Source organism: Grammomys surdaster, unplaced genomic scaffold (assembly GCF_004785775.1).
Source record: "Grammomys surdaster isolate TR1022 unplaced genomic scaffold, NIH_TR_1.0 203, whole genome shotgun sequence".
In the NCBI taxonomy this organism is placed as follows: domain Eukaryota; kingdom Metazoa; phylum Chordata; class Mammalia; order Rodentia; family Muridae; genus Grammomys; species Grammomys surdaster.
The window spans coordinates 10,915,163-10,933,201 of NW_021604648.1; the positions used below are offsets into that span (position 1 = coordinate 10,915,163).

An 18,039-nucleotide genomic window follows, 5' to 3' on the forward strand; every position below is an offset into this window, starting at 1 on the left:
ATAAAATGTCATGTACTTTGTCTTAAAAGCTGCCCAAATTAAGCTGATAAATGTTTTAAACTTAGAAATTCCACAAAAATTATACTCAAGTAACATGAACTAAAAAGGAGGAAAAATAGCTGCTTAAATATGCAAGTTTTGAGCATCAAAAAATATTTGTTGGACTGAGGATAAGCTCAGTCGAGTGCACAAGGCCTGGCTTCAAACTCTAGCACCACATAAACTAGACAATGGTGCACATCTATAATCCCAGCACTCTGAAAGTGGAAGCAGAAGGATCAAAATGTTGGAAGCCAGCTTTAATTACAAAACAAGTTCAAAGCTAGCCTGGGCTACATGAGATCTTCAAACATTACCCTCCAAAAATAGTTTGTGTACGAAGGAGGACACCACACTATTTCATAATATATACAAACAATTTGATTACTGAAAATAATGTTATTTATTTGATTCACTGTGTAAAAACCATCAACCCATCAACCCAATATACTAGAATAAGAAACTGGAGGACTTGATATGTTTTATAAAGCAGTATTAGATGACTTTTTCTATTAAAATTTGAAAAGACGGTAGCATTTTACCCACTAACTGGTAATTATGGGTAATTACAAGGCTACAAGGCTTCAAGTATCGCTCAATACAAGGCATCTTCATAAGCATGCTTCTGCCACTGAAAAAATTCTGAAAACTTAAGTGCAGGGAACAGGGACACACCTTTAATTCCAACACTTGGGAGGCAGCACTCTGTGACAGCTGAATAGCCACTCTGGTCTACAGAGTGAGCATATGCTAGCCAGGGCTACAGAATGAGACCCTGTTAAGAAAAGAAGGAGGGGAAGGAAGAATGGAGAGGAGAGGATGAGGAAGGGAAGGGAAAAGAGGAGGGAATGAGGGAAAGGAGAGGGAGAGGAGGGGAAGAGAGGGAGGGAGGAGAAGGAAGGAGGGAGGGAAGGAAGGGAGATAGCTTAAGAATGTATCATATTTAATGCCTCACTGGACTTTTATTTGGCTTGAAGTATACCACAGTAACAACTGCAGTAATGCTAATAATAAAGACCTCAAGACTAAAAACAGCTGCTTCTTTCATTTAAGTATCTGTAACCAAATAGATGTCATATGATAGTTTCAAAAACTAAATTTAATCTATGGATGACATCTGAAAAGTCTGGATAAGCTTCTGAAAGGCTCTTATGGTTTTTGTTGACTTATCATGTGGAAATAATGTAAACCTTAAGTAGTACAGAGAGCTAGCCACCTTAAAAAAAAAAAACTTAACCACTTTTCTACTGTCATTCTACAATGTCAATATTTAACTTCCAGTGTAATTTTATCAAAGAATCCTCAAATAAATCTTATGCTCAACTAATATTCTACTACAGGAAATACTACTTTTCTAGTTGAGCCTTCCTTAAACTCGACAAACACTGGAGTAACATGAACCAGATTATCCTCTCAAGGCTGCTGCTGGACACCACCTTTTAGAATGACTATAATTGGCAAGTGAGAAGGTGTCTATTTTTAGGTCTTCCTCTGACACTGTCCTTTAAAGTTCATCTGTCCCTGTTAGCAGTCTTTGGAGTCTCACTAGTGAGCAGGAGTCTCACTAGTGAGCAGTACTCCGTTAATAGTCTGTCCTAAGTGCTACTCCATCTGTGCTTCAATAGTAATGAGGACAGGATTTCTCTATCCTTAAAGTTCTGCTGTAGGGTTTCCTAGCTCTTTCACGCACGTGTCGTTCATCTCTATGGGAACTGACTATACTACTATGTAACAGGGCTGTAACATAACAAATGAGTGAGTAAAGGACCTAGAATCAAATTCTAAATTCACTCTTGGTCATTATGTCTTCAGCTATCTGAGCCATTTAGTTTCTTCTTTGTATTTGTTTTGGCCAAGCATGGAGCACAAACCTGCAATCCTAGGGCTTAGGTGGCTGAGTAGGGAACATTGCCAAAGAGTTGAAGGTCACCTGTGTTACACAGTGAGTTCCAAACCAGCCTAGACTATATTGTAAGACTGTGTCTCAAACCCCAAATGAGTAAACCAGAACTACATGAGACTCCATCTCAGGAGAAAATAAAAAAAAAAAAAAAGTAACCTCCAGTGTACTCATTGGCCTTATAAATCAAAGCCCAAATTCCCCTAGGCAGCTCAACTGAAATAACATTAGCAACTACAATTTGAAATCAGTTTCGTATTCTACTAACCTCACAGAAATGCTACCAAACTCTTCCCCTTCCTTTCCAAAGATGTAATCTGAAGCAAGCAAATGTTAAAAGGCAAATTTTCTAAGCATAACTACAGACTGAACATGATTAAAGATTATATAAACTACACAATAAGTTGTCTATTTGTCAGTCACTAGGGGAATAAAAACAAACAAACAAAAACCAAAGGAGAGGGGAAATACCAAACCAACTAAAAACTAGCTGTACAATTTACTTCTTAACAATAGGCAGTAAGCCGGGCAGTGGTGGTGCATGCCTTTGATCCCAGCACTTGGGAAGCAGAAGCAGGTGGATTTCTGAGTTCGAGGCCAGCTTGGTCTACAGAGTGAGTTCCAGGATAGCCAGGGCTACACAGAGAAACCCTGTCTCCAAAAAAAAAAAAGCAAACAAACAAACAATAGGCAGCACGACAGTCTCACAAGAACTAGTAAAACATTCACTGTAAGTAAATATAAACTCCTTCTCTCTTCTACTAGCAGTTATCATAGATACACAGAGATTTCAGTCCAAACCTATGCACGCAATTACATACTTTTTAAATGTAGCCTTGATCTACTATAGAATTCTAGCCTAAGAAAATGTATTCATTTTCTTATGTAACACACCACAAACACACACATGGGGGGGGGGGGCAGCAGTCCTCCCAACAAGCAACTAAAAATTCTTAATAGTAACAAATCTTATATTCCTATAGTATTAGATAAAGAATAAAATAAGGCTTATGGTAAGAATTTATAATTCATCATTTAACTACTCTAACATGTTACTTTCTTAGAGACAGTACAGAGTAATTGGTAATGACATTCTTCATAACACTTTCAACTGTTCTATTATGATAAAGCCAAAAATACAGGAAAATTACTCATTGTACATCATTTAGTCTATGAAAATAGTTACAAGCATTGATACTAACACCCTTTACCTTTTCCTAATTAAAAAAAAAAAAACCTAATTCTGGTATGAACTCTCTGAATTGACAAGTGAACCAACTTAAGATCAATATCACATTAAATGTTTTCAACATTAAAACATTAATTTTATTCAAGAACAAGTTAACACTTAAAAACTGTTCACTGAATGGTTCGCTAGCCCAGTACACTAAACCCATTGTTATCATCAAAGGTATATTAAATGCAGTTGTGGTAGAGCACTCCTGTAATCCCAACACTCAAAAGGCAAAAGCATGGAAGATCAGGGGTTCAATGTTAGCCTCAGCCACATGAGGACCTTTGTCAAAAACAAAACACAACATAAAACACATTAAATATTTACCAAAAATACATTTCTACAACAGGCATTAATATTCTCAGTTCAAGAGAGAAAGAAGTAAAACAGTCCCTATTTTCAGGAATAAGTGCTGAGTACAAAAATAAAAATTAAATACCTCCAGTAGAGGTATGGGGAGCAATCTTATTGCAGTTGCTACTCATGGCTGGTCAAATATGTCCCAGCTAGACAACTAGGATTGGGAAGCCCTGCCCTTCACTGAACAAAGGCTTCCAACCTAATGTACAAATAAAGAGATCCTCTGACAACCTGAAGTAAAAACTTAAAAAACAAACATGACATATATCTGAAGAGGCTACTAGGAAGCCTTTTATCATATATTTTTATATTAGTTGCATATTTCCAATAAAAGTAACAAGAAATTTCACATTTTGTTAGCTACTTTTTCCTAAAACAAAAATCAGATAAAAGAATGCCAACAGTAGCATGGATTACAAGCTCTGTTTTTTAAGTAATAATATATCAGTGCATGGGACTGAACACTGATGGGAAATAAAGCAAGAGCTAAGTAGATAAATGGCCTCTGACTGTAGTTTTCAAAGGCTATGACAGTAGTTGCCAAAGACAAGAACAAAAAAGCTAAAGGAGCACAAACAGAGCATCACAGAAGAGCAGAGAAAAAGGCAATTTAGAAAATAAGCAAGCTGAGTAATGGATCTTCTAAGGTCATGCAGAAAGAAGGCCAGCACCAATACTCCACACAAAGTGAGATCCCTTCTTGAAGTTGCTATTTCCAAATAGAACTTTACATATTTATAGAAATCGTATTTGTCAAGGAGTCTCCTATTCCCTAGTCTCTAAAAGTTTTCTGTGATCTAAGTAAGGGGTTTCTCCAGATTTCCAGTCAAGGTTCTTTATTATCATCTGAAAGTAAATGTACACTGACCAAAAAGAAAAAAATTAAGTCTAGGAATATATGTATCATGGAAGCAGGAATATTACTTTCCTAGTATGCATTGAGGCTCTGGGTTAAAATCCCAGCACTGCAAGTTAAGTAATTAAATGGATAAATGTCGATGTATTCTTTCTTTTTTTTTTTTAAGGGTGAGAAGTTGAGACAGGGTCTCACTATATAGCTGTCACTGCCCTGGAACTCTAGACCAGGCTGGCCTTGAACTACTAAAAATCTGACTGCCTCTACCTCCTGGGTGCTGGGATTAAAGGCACGTACCACCTTTATAAACTAGAACAAGATTATTAAATAGAATTTTTATAGGTTTTATAAGTATGTTACTACATATTTCAATGCTAAACACAAAGAAATATCAACACAAATCTTAATTGTTCTTCACATCTGTGTATAATGTATCCTAACTAAACTAACGTTATCCAACTCTGTGTAATACTGAAGTTTCTTAAACTTTTAACAAACTTTTACTTTGCCAGACATAGTGGTACATGCCTTTAAACCCAGCACTCAGGAAACAGTGCTGTCTTATGTGGGCTACACACTAAGATCTGGTCAAAAAACGGAAGGAAGGGAGGGAGGGATCTACAGTTAGGTCAAAATTAGGTATATATTAAGCCTTTTGTTGTTCTTCTTCAGTGATCCCATTCACCTGAAAGACAAATACCCCCAAACCTGAGTACTTATCACTGTATTATTAATAGTAATCTAAAATAATAAAGTAACATAAAATTGAAATGATAGTATACAGTATAATAATATGATAAAATGATACTAAAGAAATATAGATACTGGAACTAGAAAATTTAAAGTCTATCCCAGAGTTGTGATAGTTATCCTACCACTTGGAAGGCTGAGGAAGGAGAAATCCCAAATTTGAGACCAGCTTGGGCAAACACTGAAACTCCATCTCAAAACAAAATACCCTAGCTTAGTGGGGCCACTTATAATTCAAGAGTCTGAGGCCAGCCTGGGCTAAATATAAAAATTAGCAGGCCAACTACAGCTACATAGCTCTGTCTCAAAGAAACAAATAAATAAAGGCTTGAGGACACAATCTAGTAACTTATGCTTTTAGTAAGCAAATATAGAAGATAAAATTTAGCTTTCAAAGAAAGCAAAGTCTTCTTGTCCCATTTTCATGCTGACAAAAGAGAATACACAGTGGCTCCAACAATAGTACAATTTGACCAAAACTACTGAGCTCTGACTAAAAGTGTGTTGTTAAAACTCAACTCCTTCTACAGTCTGGCCTTAAGTCAATTATTTCAACTACATTTTGACCCTTATAGCCCAAAAGAACCCCACTTCCCAATAGAGCACTTGTTAACATAAACACTGCTGCAGTCTTCCTACCTACAGGTTTGTACATTCTTTTCCTCTGCATGGAATTCCTATTGTTCCTTATTACTCATCACTAAAGGCCCAGATGCCCCATCTATTAAAGGCAGTACCTCCCCATCTGATTCTAAGTATCACTGAATTAGTATCTATCCAAGATTGCCTGGTAATACTATTATATGTATATGTCATTTTCTTTACTAGATTAAGGACCCAGTAAGCAATTTCACTTCTAGATTTGCCAATAATCTCCACACAGTAACCTGGGCTTATAAACAGTAGACAGTCAATATAATTCCTACCAGACTATAAGTCTCGTTTGGTAGTTTATTAATTCCTACCAGACTATAAGTCTCATTTGGTAGATTTCAGCTCTTAAAACATTAAGAATGACTGTTTACAAATATATCTAAATATTTAAATCAAATCAAAGAGAATCTCCTAAAATCATTAGAATTTACTATCATCTAATGAGTTTATGTCCATTCATAAATGTAGAGCCCCTTCCCCTGCAAAAGCTAGATTTCCAGACAAACCCACAAAGAACATGAGATTACAGTATATCTGGTTTCATTTGAGTTAAAACTCAAACAATAATGCATAACAACATTTAATGTCCACTTTCAGGTTCTGAAGTATATAGGACATCTACAGGATCCTTTGTTCTGTCTTTCCTGTCCTGTCTTCAGCAGCCTATAAACTATCAAGTAAAAGAAAAAGCATCCCCGGCTTCATGGCACTGGCATCTAGTAACAGTAAAGGGAGAGGAGCTCTAAGATGAAGTTCGGTGAAGTAAAGGTTGAAGACAAAGCCTACCAAAGTAACAAGACCTTTAAGACCTCCTATACAGCCTCATCTAGCAACTTCTCCAAACCCAAGACTTTGTATCAAGTACAAAGCTCTCCCAGCACTATAAAGCTCTTTCTTACCTTCATGTCACTGCATATGCTAATTTAAAAAGAACTTCTTATCAATCTGCAAAATCACTATACACTCTTTAAATTCTGGTCCCCTCCTCTGTGTAAGCTTCACCAACCTCCTTTAAACTTAATTCCACCCTCTTACTTTGAAATTTCAAACACAAACTATACACATGTACCTCAATGTACTTCAGATACTTGGCTGTTTAGCACTCACGGTCCTTTTAAGGTAAGGACAAAGTCACATTGTCATACTCTTTTTAAACCTTGAGCATTTTCCTTCAGTACCCAATCTACCTCTTCAAGACTGGCAAAAGTTCTGCCCAATATTAACCCAAAGGTAGGCACAGTAGTTCACACCTATAATCCCAAGAGGTGAGAAAGACTGCTGGGTTCCAGGTCAGACTAGGATACAGTGAAATGTTGCACAAAAAACTTTTTTCATTCAATACCAGTTTTTCTGGAAACTTTCATTAAAATACCACTAAATAAGTATCATTTTGTCATCTGACCCTTCTTCAAGAAAAACAGCCTCATTCAAAGATAACCCCCCAAGTCTGCTTTCTAAAACAGCATGGAAATCAGAAGAGAAAGGATACAGCGGAGCCAAGTAGTTGGAAGACACTCCCACTTCACTCAAAGCAGTGTATTAAGGGTCTAGCCTTCATTTCTTACTATTTCTTTTACACTTTTTAAATGTTTTTACCAGTACTTTATATCACAGCACACAAGCATTTAGTAAATAAAGTCTTATATCCTACCACAAGATACAAACTATTGGAAATAATCAAAAATTTAAAACCAATGACTGTCTAGAATTCATTTTTAACTAGATAACCCCATAATCCTAGAAAGCAGAAAAGCTGAAGGAAAGACTTTACTGACAAACTGTTTAAAATCAAATACACCAGCAAAAGGAAGGCTCTGGAATAAATACTTTTGTGTCAAACTGCCCTAGTTTTACATGAACTAAGTCTAAATGTTTATTTTCCTATTTCCATCATTCCTGTACTCTCAAAGCAGAATAAAAATGTACTTGAGTCTGAAAAGAAACTGTTTAAACAAATCATTAACAGAGCAAACACTATTACTTTTAGCACTCTCTCTCTTGGTTTCGTAAGATCCGAAAGCACTACTGACTATAACTTCATGGAAACCCTTACCCCTATTTGACCCAGTCAGCATCTTTTATTGCATACTTGTCCCATGCTGCATTTTAAACATTTCACATGTTTAAAGGAGACACGTGGAGATCCTTTCCATACATATAATTATAAGAGCTACTAAAAATAAACCTTGAGATATGAAAAGTATCATTAGAGGGAGGTACAAGACATTTCTGTAAGACCAAAACCATTGTTTACTGATGTTTCACCTCCGTACTACTAAAAAGCAACACATAACTCAATCTAAAAAACATACTGATCAAGTGGTCCATCCAACTGAGAGAATGTTTGAGACAAATAATTCCATTCATCCATCAAAAAACTATAGCTAGTACTATAGGTTAACATGAAAAAATTTTCTATTTCCATATTACTTTGAGGAGTAGAACTGGACTTCACGTTGTGCACAAAAGAAAGAGTTTTTTTTTTTAAATCAAGCCTTTAAACCTTCTTTAGATTCTCTTAACCTGTTACTCCAACAGCAAGGATGAACCTTCAGAGCACTATGCTTTGACACAAAGATCATATGCTATGATTTTACTAACATGAAATGCCTAGAACAGACACAATAGATTCCTGGTTGTGGTAGGGCTGAAGAGACTAGGAATGACTACTATCATTTCTTCATGGGGGCCTGAAAATGTTCTAAATCTAGATAAGTGATGGGCACATACATATCATGAATACATCCACCACTGAACACTTTGAAACAGTAAGCAGTAGGCAATGTGAACTATGTCTCAATTTAACAATTACAAAATTCTCTCTCAGCCGGGCAGTGGTGGTGCACGCCTTTAATCCCAGCACTTGGGAGGCACAGGCAGGCGGATTTCTGAGTTCCAGGACAGCCAGGGCTATACAGAGAAACCCTGTCTCGAAAAACCAAAAACAAAACAAACAAAAAACAAAACAAAAAACCCCCCAAAAAACCAAAATTCTCTCTCAACTTAAATGTGTAAATACAATATCTGAGACATATATATATATACATATGATGCACACTTCTTCACAATCCCCTTCATGCCACCTTAGAACTAGTTAAATATAAACATAACTTTAAATTACTTAATACAATGAGTAAATGAAATTTCTTTAAACAAATACCTGAAGTATATCAGAATTTTACCAATACTCTCTATATAAACATGCCCTAATATTTGTTGGTATATAGTTAAAGTACTATATCTAATTCCTTCCCCCTCTCTCCCTCCCCCGCCCTCTTTCACATATACGCTCTCTCAGAAGTTATACTCATGTAAGACCCATAATCAATACGAATATACACTAAAATAGAGCAACTGATCATATCCTATGAAGACACCTGCAAAGCAAACCTGTAATCTGTAGAAAGGAAAGTTCATTGTAAAAGATGCCTAACTTCTTCACCCATTCCTTGGAAGAACTATCCTTGAGAAATATTTGGCCCCTACAACTCTTTCAAGTAATAAGTTGATGCTACAATTTCTAGCACATTTCTAAGATTAGAATTCCTAGGTTTCAGAGAAAACTTTTTGTCAATTCCTGGCAAACAGTGAAGGTTCCAGATATAGTAGTATTTTTACTAACATTACTACCTCTCCTAATCCTTACCTCAGATTTTATCCTAAAACAATTGTTTCATTTCTATCTGATAACTGTTTATTTCTCCTGTTATATCAAATAAATGAATAGGTAGATTGGTTAGTAGGTAGGTAGGTGGGTGGATGGATGGGTGGATGGGTGGATGGGTGGATGGATGGACGGACGGATGAAACCTTACCACATAGTTGTTCCCTTAGAGGCCAATGGGATCAGTACCTCTTCGGAGTAGTGCAAAGAAGAGACTCAAAACATTTCAGATCCAGTTTCAGATCCTACTTTATAGTTAAAATTGCACTTCTACTTTCAAGAACAGCCTTCAAGATGTGCATTTTAATACCTCCTTCAAACTGAACAGCCATAACTAAAGTTTTCCTCATTACAATGTTACTTTGTCATCATCAACCAACAACTAAACTAAACCAATCCTCTTAAAGGCTTCTGAGGCCAAAGAAACCCACAGCAGTATGTTACAATGTCTTAATAATGTTACCACCAGAAAACTATGATTTACTTTACTACAAGTAAACTGTTATAAGGAAATTGTTCTTAGAGTGTTGAAACAGATCTCTATGCCGTTTCCTCAGACTTTTCATGGATTAGTCTGAACTATAAAGGAAAATATATGCTCACTATTTACTGAACACTCAGGCTACTGAGTATGTTACTGAAGGGATACAAAAAAAAAGCCAGAGAAACAAAAATGAAGCAGAAGTCCCTATTCTACAAAGAAAACTTTTCACATAAACCCCACAAGTATGTCTGCATATCCTGCAACATAAACTTTATAAATGGTAGTAAATGTGGGGGAGAGATGGCTCAGTGACTAAGAGTGCTTACTTGGTGAACCATCTACATGGGATTCAGAGCTTAGATTCCACAAAAAATATATGTGGTAAAATACTTTTTTAAAAAGAAAGTGCTTACTGCTCTTTCAGGACCTGAGTTTAGTTCTCAGTACCCATGCCAGACATCTTACAAATACCTAGGACTTCAAGGGGAATCAAGGCCTCTGGCCTCTGTGGCATCGCACTTATATTCAGACCCAAACACATATAACTAAAAATAACAAATTTTTAAAAATCTTTTGCACATCAAGTTCCTCCTGGAATAGCCTTTACTCCTTCCTAACAGCCTTCCCAGAAGTATGTATTTTAGTCTTGGTACCTTTTACTCATAAAAACTAGGACTCTAAACTTTTTAAATGAGATTTCTGTCAGAAATTAAAACTGAGTTTTAAATTTATTCATTTAAAAACAACAAATTCCACTCATGTATTAACAGGTTTTATAAAAATTGTATTTTAAAATCTAGAAGAGCAGCACTGGAAGAGATTGGTTTCTGTAAAAGTCTTTACTACACAGCTTGACAGACGAGTCAAGCCTTTACAGTTTGCTAATACATTCAACTTACTGCAATAATCACACAGCACAAAGCTTCTGGGAAACTCTACAATAGAGAAGGGAAGTTGTACCTTAGGATATGGATACTAAGTTTTGACCTCATAAGCTTGCTGAAGGTTACAGAGATTCCCAGGAGTCCTTGGTTCATAACTGAAGAACCAGTGCAAAGGAGCAAAGCCCAGTCTACCGTATGAGAACAAATGAATATACTTGTGTAAAAGAGTCCATAAATGACACAGACCTTTCACAAAAATATGCTCAAAATGATACAAAACTATATGAAGACTACAAAACAAAGTTTCTGGAGGAAAATATGAGAAGTAATCCAAATGACTTTGGGTTTGGTGATTACATCTTAGAAACAACACTGAAGGAATAATCCAAGAAGTGATGGTCTAGACTAGTGGTTCTCAACCTTTGTAAAGCTGTACACAACCCTTTGTATTCCATAAGGAATACAATTCCTTATGGTGTGGGAACCTCCAACCAGAAATTATTTCATTACTACTTTAATTGTAATTTTGATACTGTTATTAATTGTAATGTAAATATCTGATATGCTAGATATCTGATGCGTGACCCCTATGGCAAAATCACTCAAACCCCCAAAGGGGTAGCAACCCACAGGTGAGAACTGCTAGTATAGACTGCATTGAAACTAAAAAGTTTTCTGCTTTCTGGAAGACACTGTCAAGAAACAAAAAGACTAGCCACAGATACAGTATTTGGAAAAGATGTGAAAAAGTCAATTATCCAAAATATACAAATAACAAAAATAAAAATCACCTCTTAAAATGCAGTAAGAAAACAATCTAACTTTTCGGAATGGTCACACACTTTAACAGAAGAAACCTCAGAAAATATTCACAGATACCAACCAAGAAATAGAAGAACTATCCTGTAAGGCAACAGTATGAACACTACTGCTCACCTAAAGGGTAGATAAATCCAGAATGGAATAAAAATATCAAATGCATGACAGGATACGAATAGGAGTTCTCTCTCATTCATTACTGGTAAGAATAAAAAGTGATGAAATGACTCTGGGAAAAGTGGAAATTTAGCAGTTTCCCACATAACAAAACATACTGTAACAGAGCGGAATACTGATGAAAAGTTAAATCATAACTGGCAAAACTTGGACAGAACAAGAGAGCCTTCCGTAGAATGGACAAATAATCCATGGTACAAACAACAGAGTGATATTCAGTGTTTAAAGGGAATGAGCTGTGTTCAGCCATGGAAAGACAGGATCATCTGAAGTGTTTGATACTGGGTGAAAAATTCAATGTGAAAAGGCTACCTATGTATGGAAGATCCTAATCACATGGCTTTCTGAAACAAGGAAAGCTAAGAAGACAGAAAAAGATCAGAGGCTTCAAGGGGTTTTGGAAAAAAACCACAAAATTTTTCACAACAGTCAAATTAACTTTTTATGACAATTTAATAGTGAATATACGCAGCTATTTGCCCAAACCTATAGAATGTACAAAAAGCAAAAGTGAATCCTAAGGTTACTGTTTCCTTTGGGTAATGGTGATATATTAAAATAGGTTTATCATTTATACATGTACCACTTTAATCAGGGTTTTTGATAATAAAAGATGTGTGGGAATGTGTGACTATATGGGAAATCTTTGACCTTATGAACTGAATAATGCTCTAAAAAATACTCATTTTCTGGGATAGATAGAGAAATTATGTAAAAAGTCACTGAAACCGTAGTATACTCTAATGCTAGACCTGAGCTCAATGCCCAGTCTACCACTTCCTGGATGTGAGCTTGTACAGAAACAAAGCCTCTCACATGAAGGTATTACAAGGAAAGAACTAGTTAATAAATGTAAAGTATCCAGCATGCAATAAACCCAAAATATTCATTTAAAAAAAAATCAGGCAGGAGGACTAGAAGTTTAAGGTACCAGCTTATATAGTAAGCTTGAAGCTAGCCTGGTCTACATGAGACCCTGTTTCAAAAAAAAACAAGAATAAACAGAGCAAGTCATAAGCCCAAAACCTATACACCAACTACATACAAATATGTGAGAAATCCTTAGCATTATGACAAAATTCAGCAAATCACAACTCTAAATTTAATTTTTTATGCAAAAGTTTAGGTTCATCAGTAAGTTTTTAAATAAATTCATTAGTCAAAACTAAGAGAACAATTCTTCATGAAAAGAACAATAATCACAATGAACAGAAAATTCTAAAAGGTCATACTCAAAATTCCAATTCTCTAAAGAAATACATACAGCACTTCAACTGGGAACACAATGAAAGAGAACACAAAGTAACGGAAATGCTGCTTTAACCCAAAGGAACAGGAAGAGCAAATACTGAACCGTTACTTTCCAAGCCTAAGGACACCTCTTCAGGATAGGACTCCATCCAATCTCTCTCCCAAGAAACCTTTATATACTTTGTTTCTTACTTGTCTGATTTTAAAAAGCAAACAAATAAAAAACAGTAAACTTGAACACTTTGAAACTACGTAAAATAAAATAAACGTGCAACTTCCTATGAATTATTAAAAACTTTCATTTTAATATTCTAAATAATGGTCAAGGTCAAAGTAAACACTTTTAAACTACAGCAAAACATTGGGCCTGGTGGCACAGGCCTATAATCATAATACTCAGAAAGCAAAGGCAGAACCAAGTTCAAGGCCTGCCTTCTGGGTTACAAAGAAAATTCAAGACTACCCTGTCTCGAGAAGAAAAAAAAAAAAATAGAAAAGGGCTGAGTATATAACTCAGTGGTAGAACATTTGCCCAGCATGTATAAGGCCCTAGACTCAATCTCTATCGTTGTAAATTCAATCAATTTCCATAACTAACATTTTTACACAGTATTTTCAAATATCAATGTATTTCATGCAAATATTCTGCAAGCAATCATGGAGGTTCAGGCTTGTCATCAATTCCACTTTTCAGGAGACACAGGCAAGATTGTGGGTTCAAGGCCAACACAGGATACACAGATTTCCAGACCAACCTAAGCGTTCAAAACATAAGAAAATAGGCCAAGTCACTGTGAAGTGTTTCATTTCTCACTTGCACCATTAAACTAAAAGATGCTTTAAAATTATCCACATGAGAGATATACAATAAACCTAAGAAACATGACTGACCAACTATATTATTAAGCACTCCTTAAATATAAACACTTTTTAAAAAGAGCTTTAGAATTCATTTGGTTAATTATAAACAGAACAGCTAGGTATAAAGGATGAATGTCAGCTCCCTGCAGAGTTTCTTTTAAAACACTATTACAGTTGGCACTCTGTTTACATGGATTCCACAACATCAGATCAAAAACATCGGAGTTACACACATTTTTTTTTTTTTGTCACTGTTCCCTGGACAATACTACAACCGTTTACGTAGCATTTACATCATACAGATATAAGTAATGTTGAAATAAGCTTTAAGATATACGGGAGGATGTGTAGGTTGTGTGCTAACACTGTACACTTTATACAAAGGACTTGAACAGCTATGGATCTGGGTGGGAAGATAGCTGTATCTGAAATTTTAAGGGTTGTGCCCTTCTATATTGATTATAAATGGCCATTAGAAGCCTGAATGTAAATGAAAATCTGTCCAGTTTAACAACTTCACAATAGGAACATTAAAATTCTTTTATGTACTAGTACCTATAAGCAAAAAAAAAAATACATACAATAAACATACAATGTAATATGAACTGACTCGTAATTTATGGACAATAATAATAATCACTTCCTAATATGGAAAAATCTTGTCAAGGAAGTACACAAAAGCCACTTCCACAAGCTAAAGGATTTATAGGAAGGCAAATTACTAGGCATATTTTTGTTAAATGCTACCATTTTAAAAATGAAATTGCTTCTACTAAATTCAAAGAAGCTGACATTAGTAGTTGAAGACATTAAAAGGCATAAGAGAATTAAGCTTTCAAAACTAAGAAAAATTCTTTTTTTTTAAAGGTTTATTTATGTATATGAATACACTGTAGCTATCTTAGGACATATCAGAAGAGGGCATCGGATCCCATTACAGATGGTTGTGAGCCACCATGTGGTTGCTGGGAATTGAACTCAGGACCTCTGGAAGAGCAGTCAATGCTCTTAACCGCTGAGCCATCTCTCCAACTCCGAGAAAAATTCTTAAAGGGTCAAAAATTACTCAAAGGAGCAAAAATTATTTGAAATGATGAATTTCTTATTATATACAGCCTGAAGTTCATGAGATTCAAAAACTGTCTCTGGGTAACTTTTTAAAGCATTCTGAAGTGTGAAGGGAGGGTTGTAACCCAATCATTAGTGAGATTTTTCTGATGTATTAGTGAGAAACAGCTTATGATAAAGGATAAATAGTATCACCACCGTTTTAAAACCTCACTAAGAAACAAGAGGCATCTTATTTTTAATAAACTAGTATTAAAAAAAATTACCAAGTATATTCAAGCTCTAAAAGTATGGGAGTTTGTAATCAGCTGCAATAGAGAAAAAGTAAGGTTATCCTTAAACGCCAACTAGTTTCAATCTATAATAGTGACTATTACAAAAGGTAGCTAAGCTAACTAGATAAAACCACAACCTTCGATTCTAACCTCAAAAAGGGAAAAAAGAGCCAACAGCCTATCTTTATCCACTCTAGCAACACTTTTCAATATCACTGCTGCAACTGAAGATGCACCTTCACTGAAGATGCACCTTCATAAAGTGCATTTCAATGCTGTATCTATTATGATTTATCACTTTGGGTTAAAGAAGAACATTTCACATATTACCAAGTATCTTCTGCCCCCTCCACACCAAGAAACAAAAACAAATGAAAACCCACAAACAGCACTGACACAGAAACAGTAGGGTTTTGTACAGACGAATCAACCCAGCATTGTGGAGGGCTGAGGCAGAACTATGGTCTCAAGTTCAAGGCCAGCTTGGGTACATGGCCAGATTTGCGACAAGCCTGGAACTGGATCCATGGGAAAAAGGATCCCCTGTGTAGTCTTTCAAAAGGATGTAAACAAAAGCATCTTCTCCAAGTACATATTTTCCAATCCCACTTACAATTTATTCACAATATCCTAGAGAATGTTTATAGAAGTGTCACCATTTAAATATATCCTCCACTTTTCTAAACACAGTCAGTTAAAAAGCAGCCTGTCTGAGTACCACAGCCAACCAAAATGATGACTTTTACAAAACTTTTCCACGGCGAGGGAACAAATCACAATGAATAATGGGTTTGTCTGGGGCAATAACTTGTTCTAACAGCACTTCATGAGCAGTGTATCTTAGAATTCACACGCTGTATTTTTTTTCAAGTGCAAACCTCACAGCCAAAGTCGAAATGAGAAACAAGATTCCTTACAGCGAATTCCCTTTCAGGACAAGCTCACTCTTGCTTCACAGGGCAAAGCAACTTTCATGTATGATGAAAGTCAGTTTAGCTAATGTGTCCGGGAGTCATTTTAAAGGAGAATTTTTACCCTCCTTGCCTATATCCCTATTTTTTTCCTGAAAGATTCCACCAACTCAAGGACTGAGTGATCCACGGAGCTTTGTACCCTAGGGCAAAGAAGCTAAAAGAAAAAGGAGGTGGTGTCACAGGTGGCTCCCAGGTTAGAAAGCAATTGGGAGGAGTTTGCTCTATTAACTGTAACTAAGTTAGTGCTGGAGTACATTAAGCAAGATGGTTATACAAAGATACAACTAGCATAAATTAAAACGTTTCCAAACCTGATTATTTGTACTTAAATATATTAATCCATTTCGAATCGCAACACATGACATTCAAGCTTCTAAATTCAATACGCCAATGTTAACAGTTCCAGGAACTGATACCAAAACCAGCAAAGCCCTCTTCCATATCCTCATATGAATTAAAAAAGGGGAAAGGTCGGACATGCACAACTCACACAACTTCAAAATCCAATATAATGATGGCAAATAAAGAGAGTAACTTCCCATAACGCTTTCCCCACACCACACCGAATCCCTTTGTTTCTACTCCCCACAGACGTAAATGGAATAAAAGCCGAGTAACTGGGTATAGGATTGAAAGAAGATGACAAGAAGTCAAAGGAACTTTACAGAAGCTAGAGAGGCAAAGATAACCGAAAAAGGTAGACAGAAAGGTAGGAAAGGAAACCAGAAAGATATGGGAGGAAAAACACTTCAAGGGCTAAGAAATGACAGAAATCTGGGCCCACCAAGCCGAGTTAGTACGGAAACCCGAAGGAAAAAAACGCTAGTGGAACAATGGGGCGATGAGTCCAGGAGACACTAGCCAGGGAGACACTGAGCCGACAGCGGCTGGGAGGTACGGGACGGGTGAGAAGGAAAGGCAAAAAGGCTGTAGTAGCTGGGAGAGGGGTTTGGATGAGGAGCTGGGTGGGAGGCAAGTTGGTGGAGCGCGATGGGCTTGGTGGTGGCAGGGGCTAGGAGGCGAGGGTCTCAGGGGATCTCCGGGGCTGGGGGGCCGGGGGAATGGCTTGTCACATTTCTTTCTCTGAGAGAAGAGCAGAGGCCGTTAAAGGCAGGTGTGATGGAAACAGAAAAGAACACAGCTCGATCAGACACAGGAGCCATCGTGCAGATAAGACGCAGGGAGGGAAAAGGCAGCCCAAGAGGGAGAGGAAAAGGATGGAGAGGGGTCGGGAAAGGGTGCGGGGGGCTTCACTCACAGTCCAGGTGCTTTTTCTTGGGGCCCATGATCTCGTGGGTCGTGGCCTTGCATACTGTCTTAGATACCGCGGAGCCAGTGACACTGTGCTGGGCCGCGGTGATTCGGTCCGTCAGGCTCTGGCCAGACATCTCTGCGGCTCGTCCGCCACCCCTTCCGCTCCGCAGCCGGCGGGGCCTGGGACCCCCAAGCGCCCGAGGGTCCCCACCCCCCACCGCACCCCCTACCCCCACCGGCTCCCGGCCCGCCTGCCGGCCTGGGGCGGGGCTCAGGGCCGCGCGCCGCCACCCGTTCGGAGAGCCCCGGCTCGCGTGTTCCCCACGGCCTCCCACACCAAGTCGGGGCACTCCCGGACCCCGCGCCTCAGCCTCAGCCCACCCCTTCCCTGGTCAGCTGGAGCCCGACCAGGCAAGAGGGACAGGCAGCTGCAGGAAAATGGCGGCGCCAGGCTCCTCCTCGGAGCTTTCCGGGCTGCCCCTGTGTCACGTGACTCGGGTTCCGCCCCCTGCTCTCTTCCTCCCGCCCCTTCTCC

General features: G+C 37.6%; 1 protein-coding gene across 12 annotated transcripts in view; it reads right to left on the reverse strand.

The window, feature by feature from the left end:
- The window catches only part of Picalm (phosphatidylinositol binding clathrin assembly protein), a 77,577-nt gene extending 59,622 nt beyond the window's left edge, over nucleotides 1-17,955 (reverse strand). For 9 of the 12 annotated variants that reach the window (XM_028770735.1, XM_028770728.1, XM_028770733.1 and 6 more), the window contains exon 1: nucleotides 17,509-17,700. In XM_028770735.1, the coding sequence (XP_028626568.1) occupies nucleotides 17,509-17,638 (130 nt within the window). In that variant the 5' untranslated portion in view covers nucleotides 17,639-17,700. Of the gene's footprint in view, nucleotides 1-17,508 lie in introns of all 12 variants that reach the window. The other 3 variants (XM_028770734.1, XM_028770729.1, XM_028770736.1) reach the window with 3 other exon arrangements.
- Between the last annotated feature and the right edge of the window lie 84 nt (nucleotides 17,956-18,039).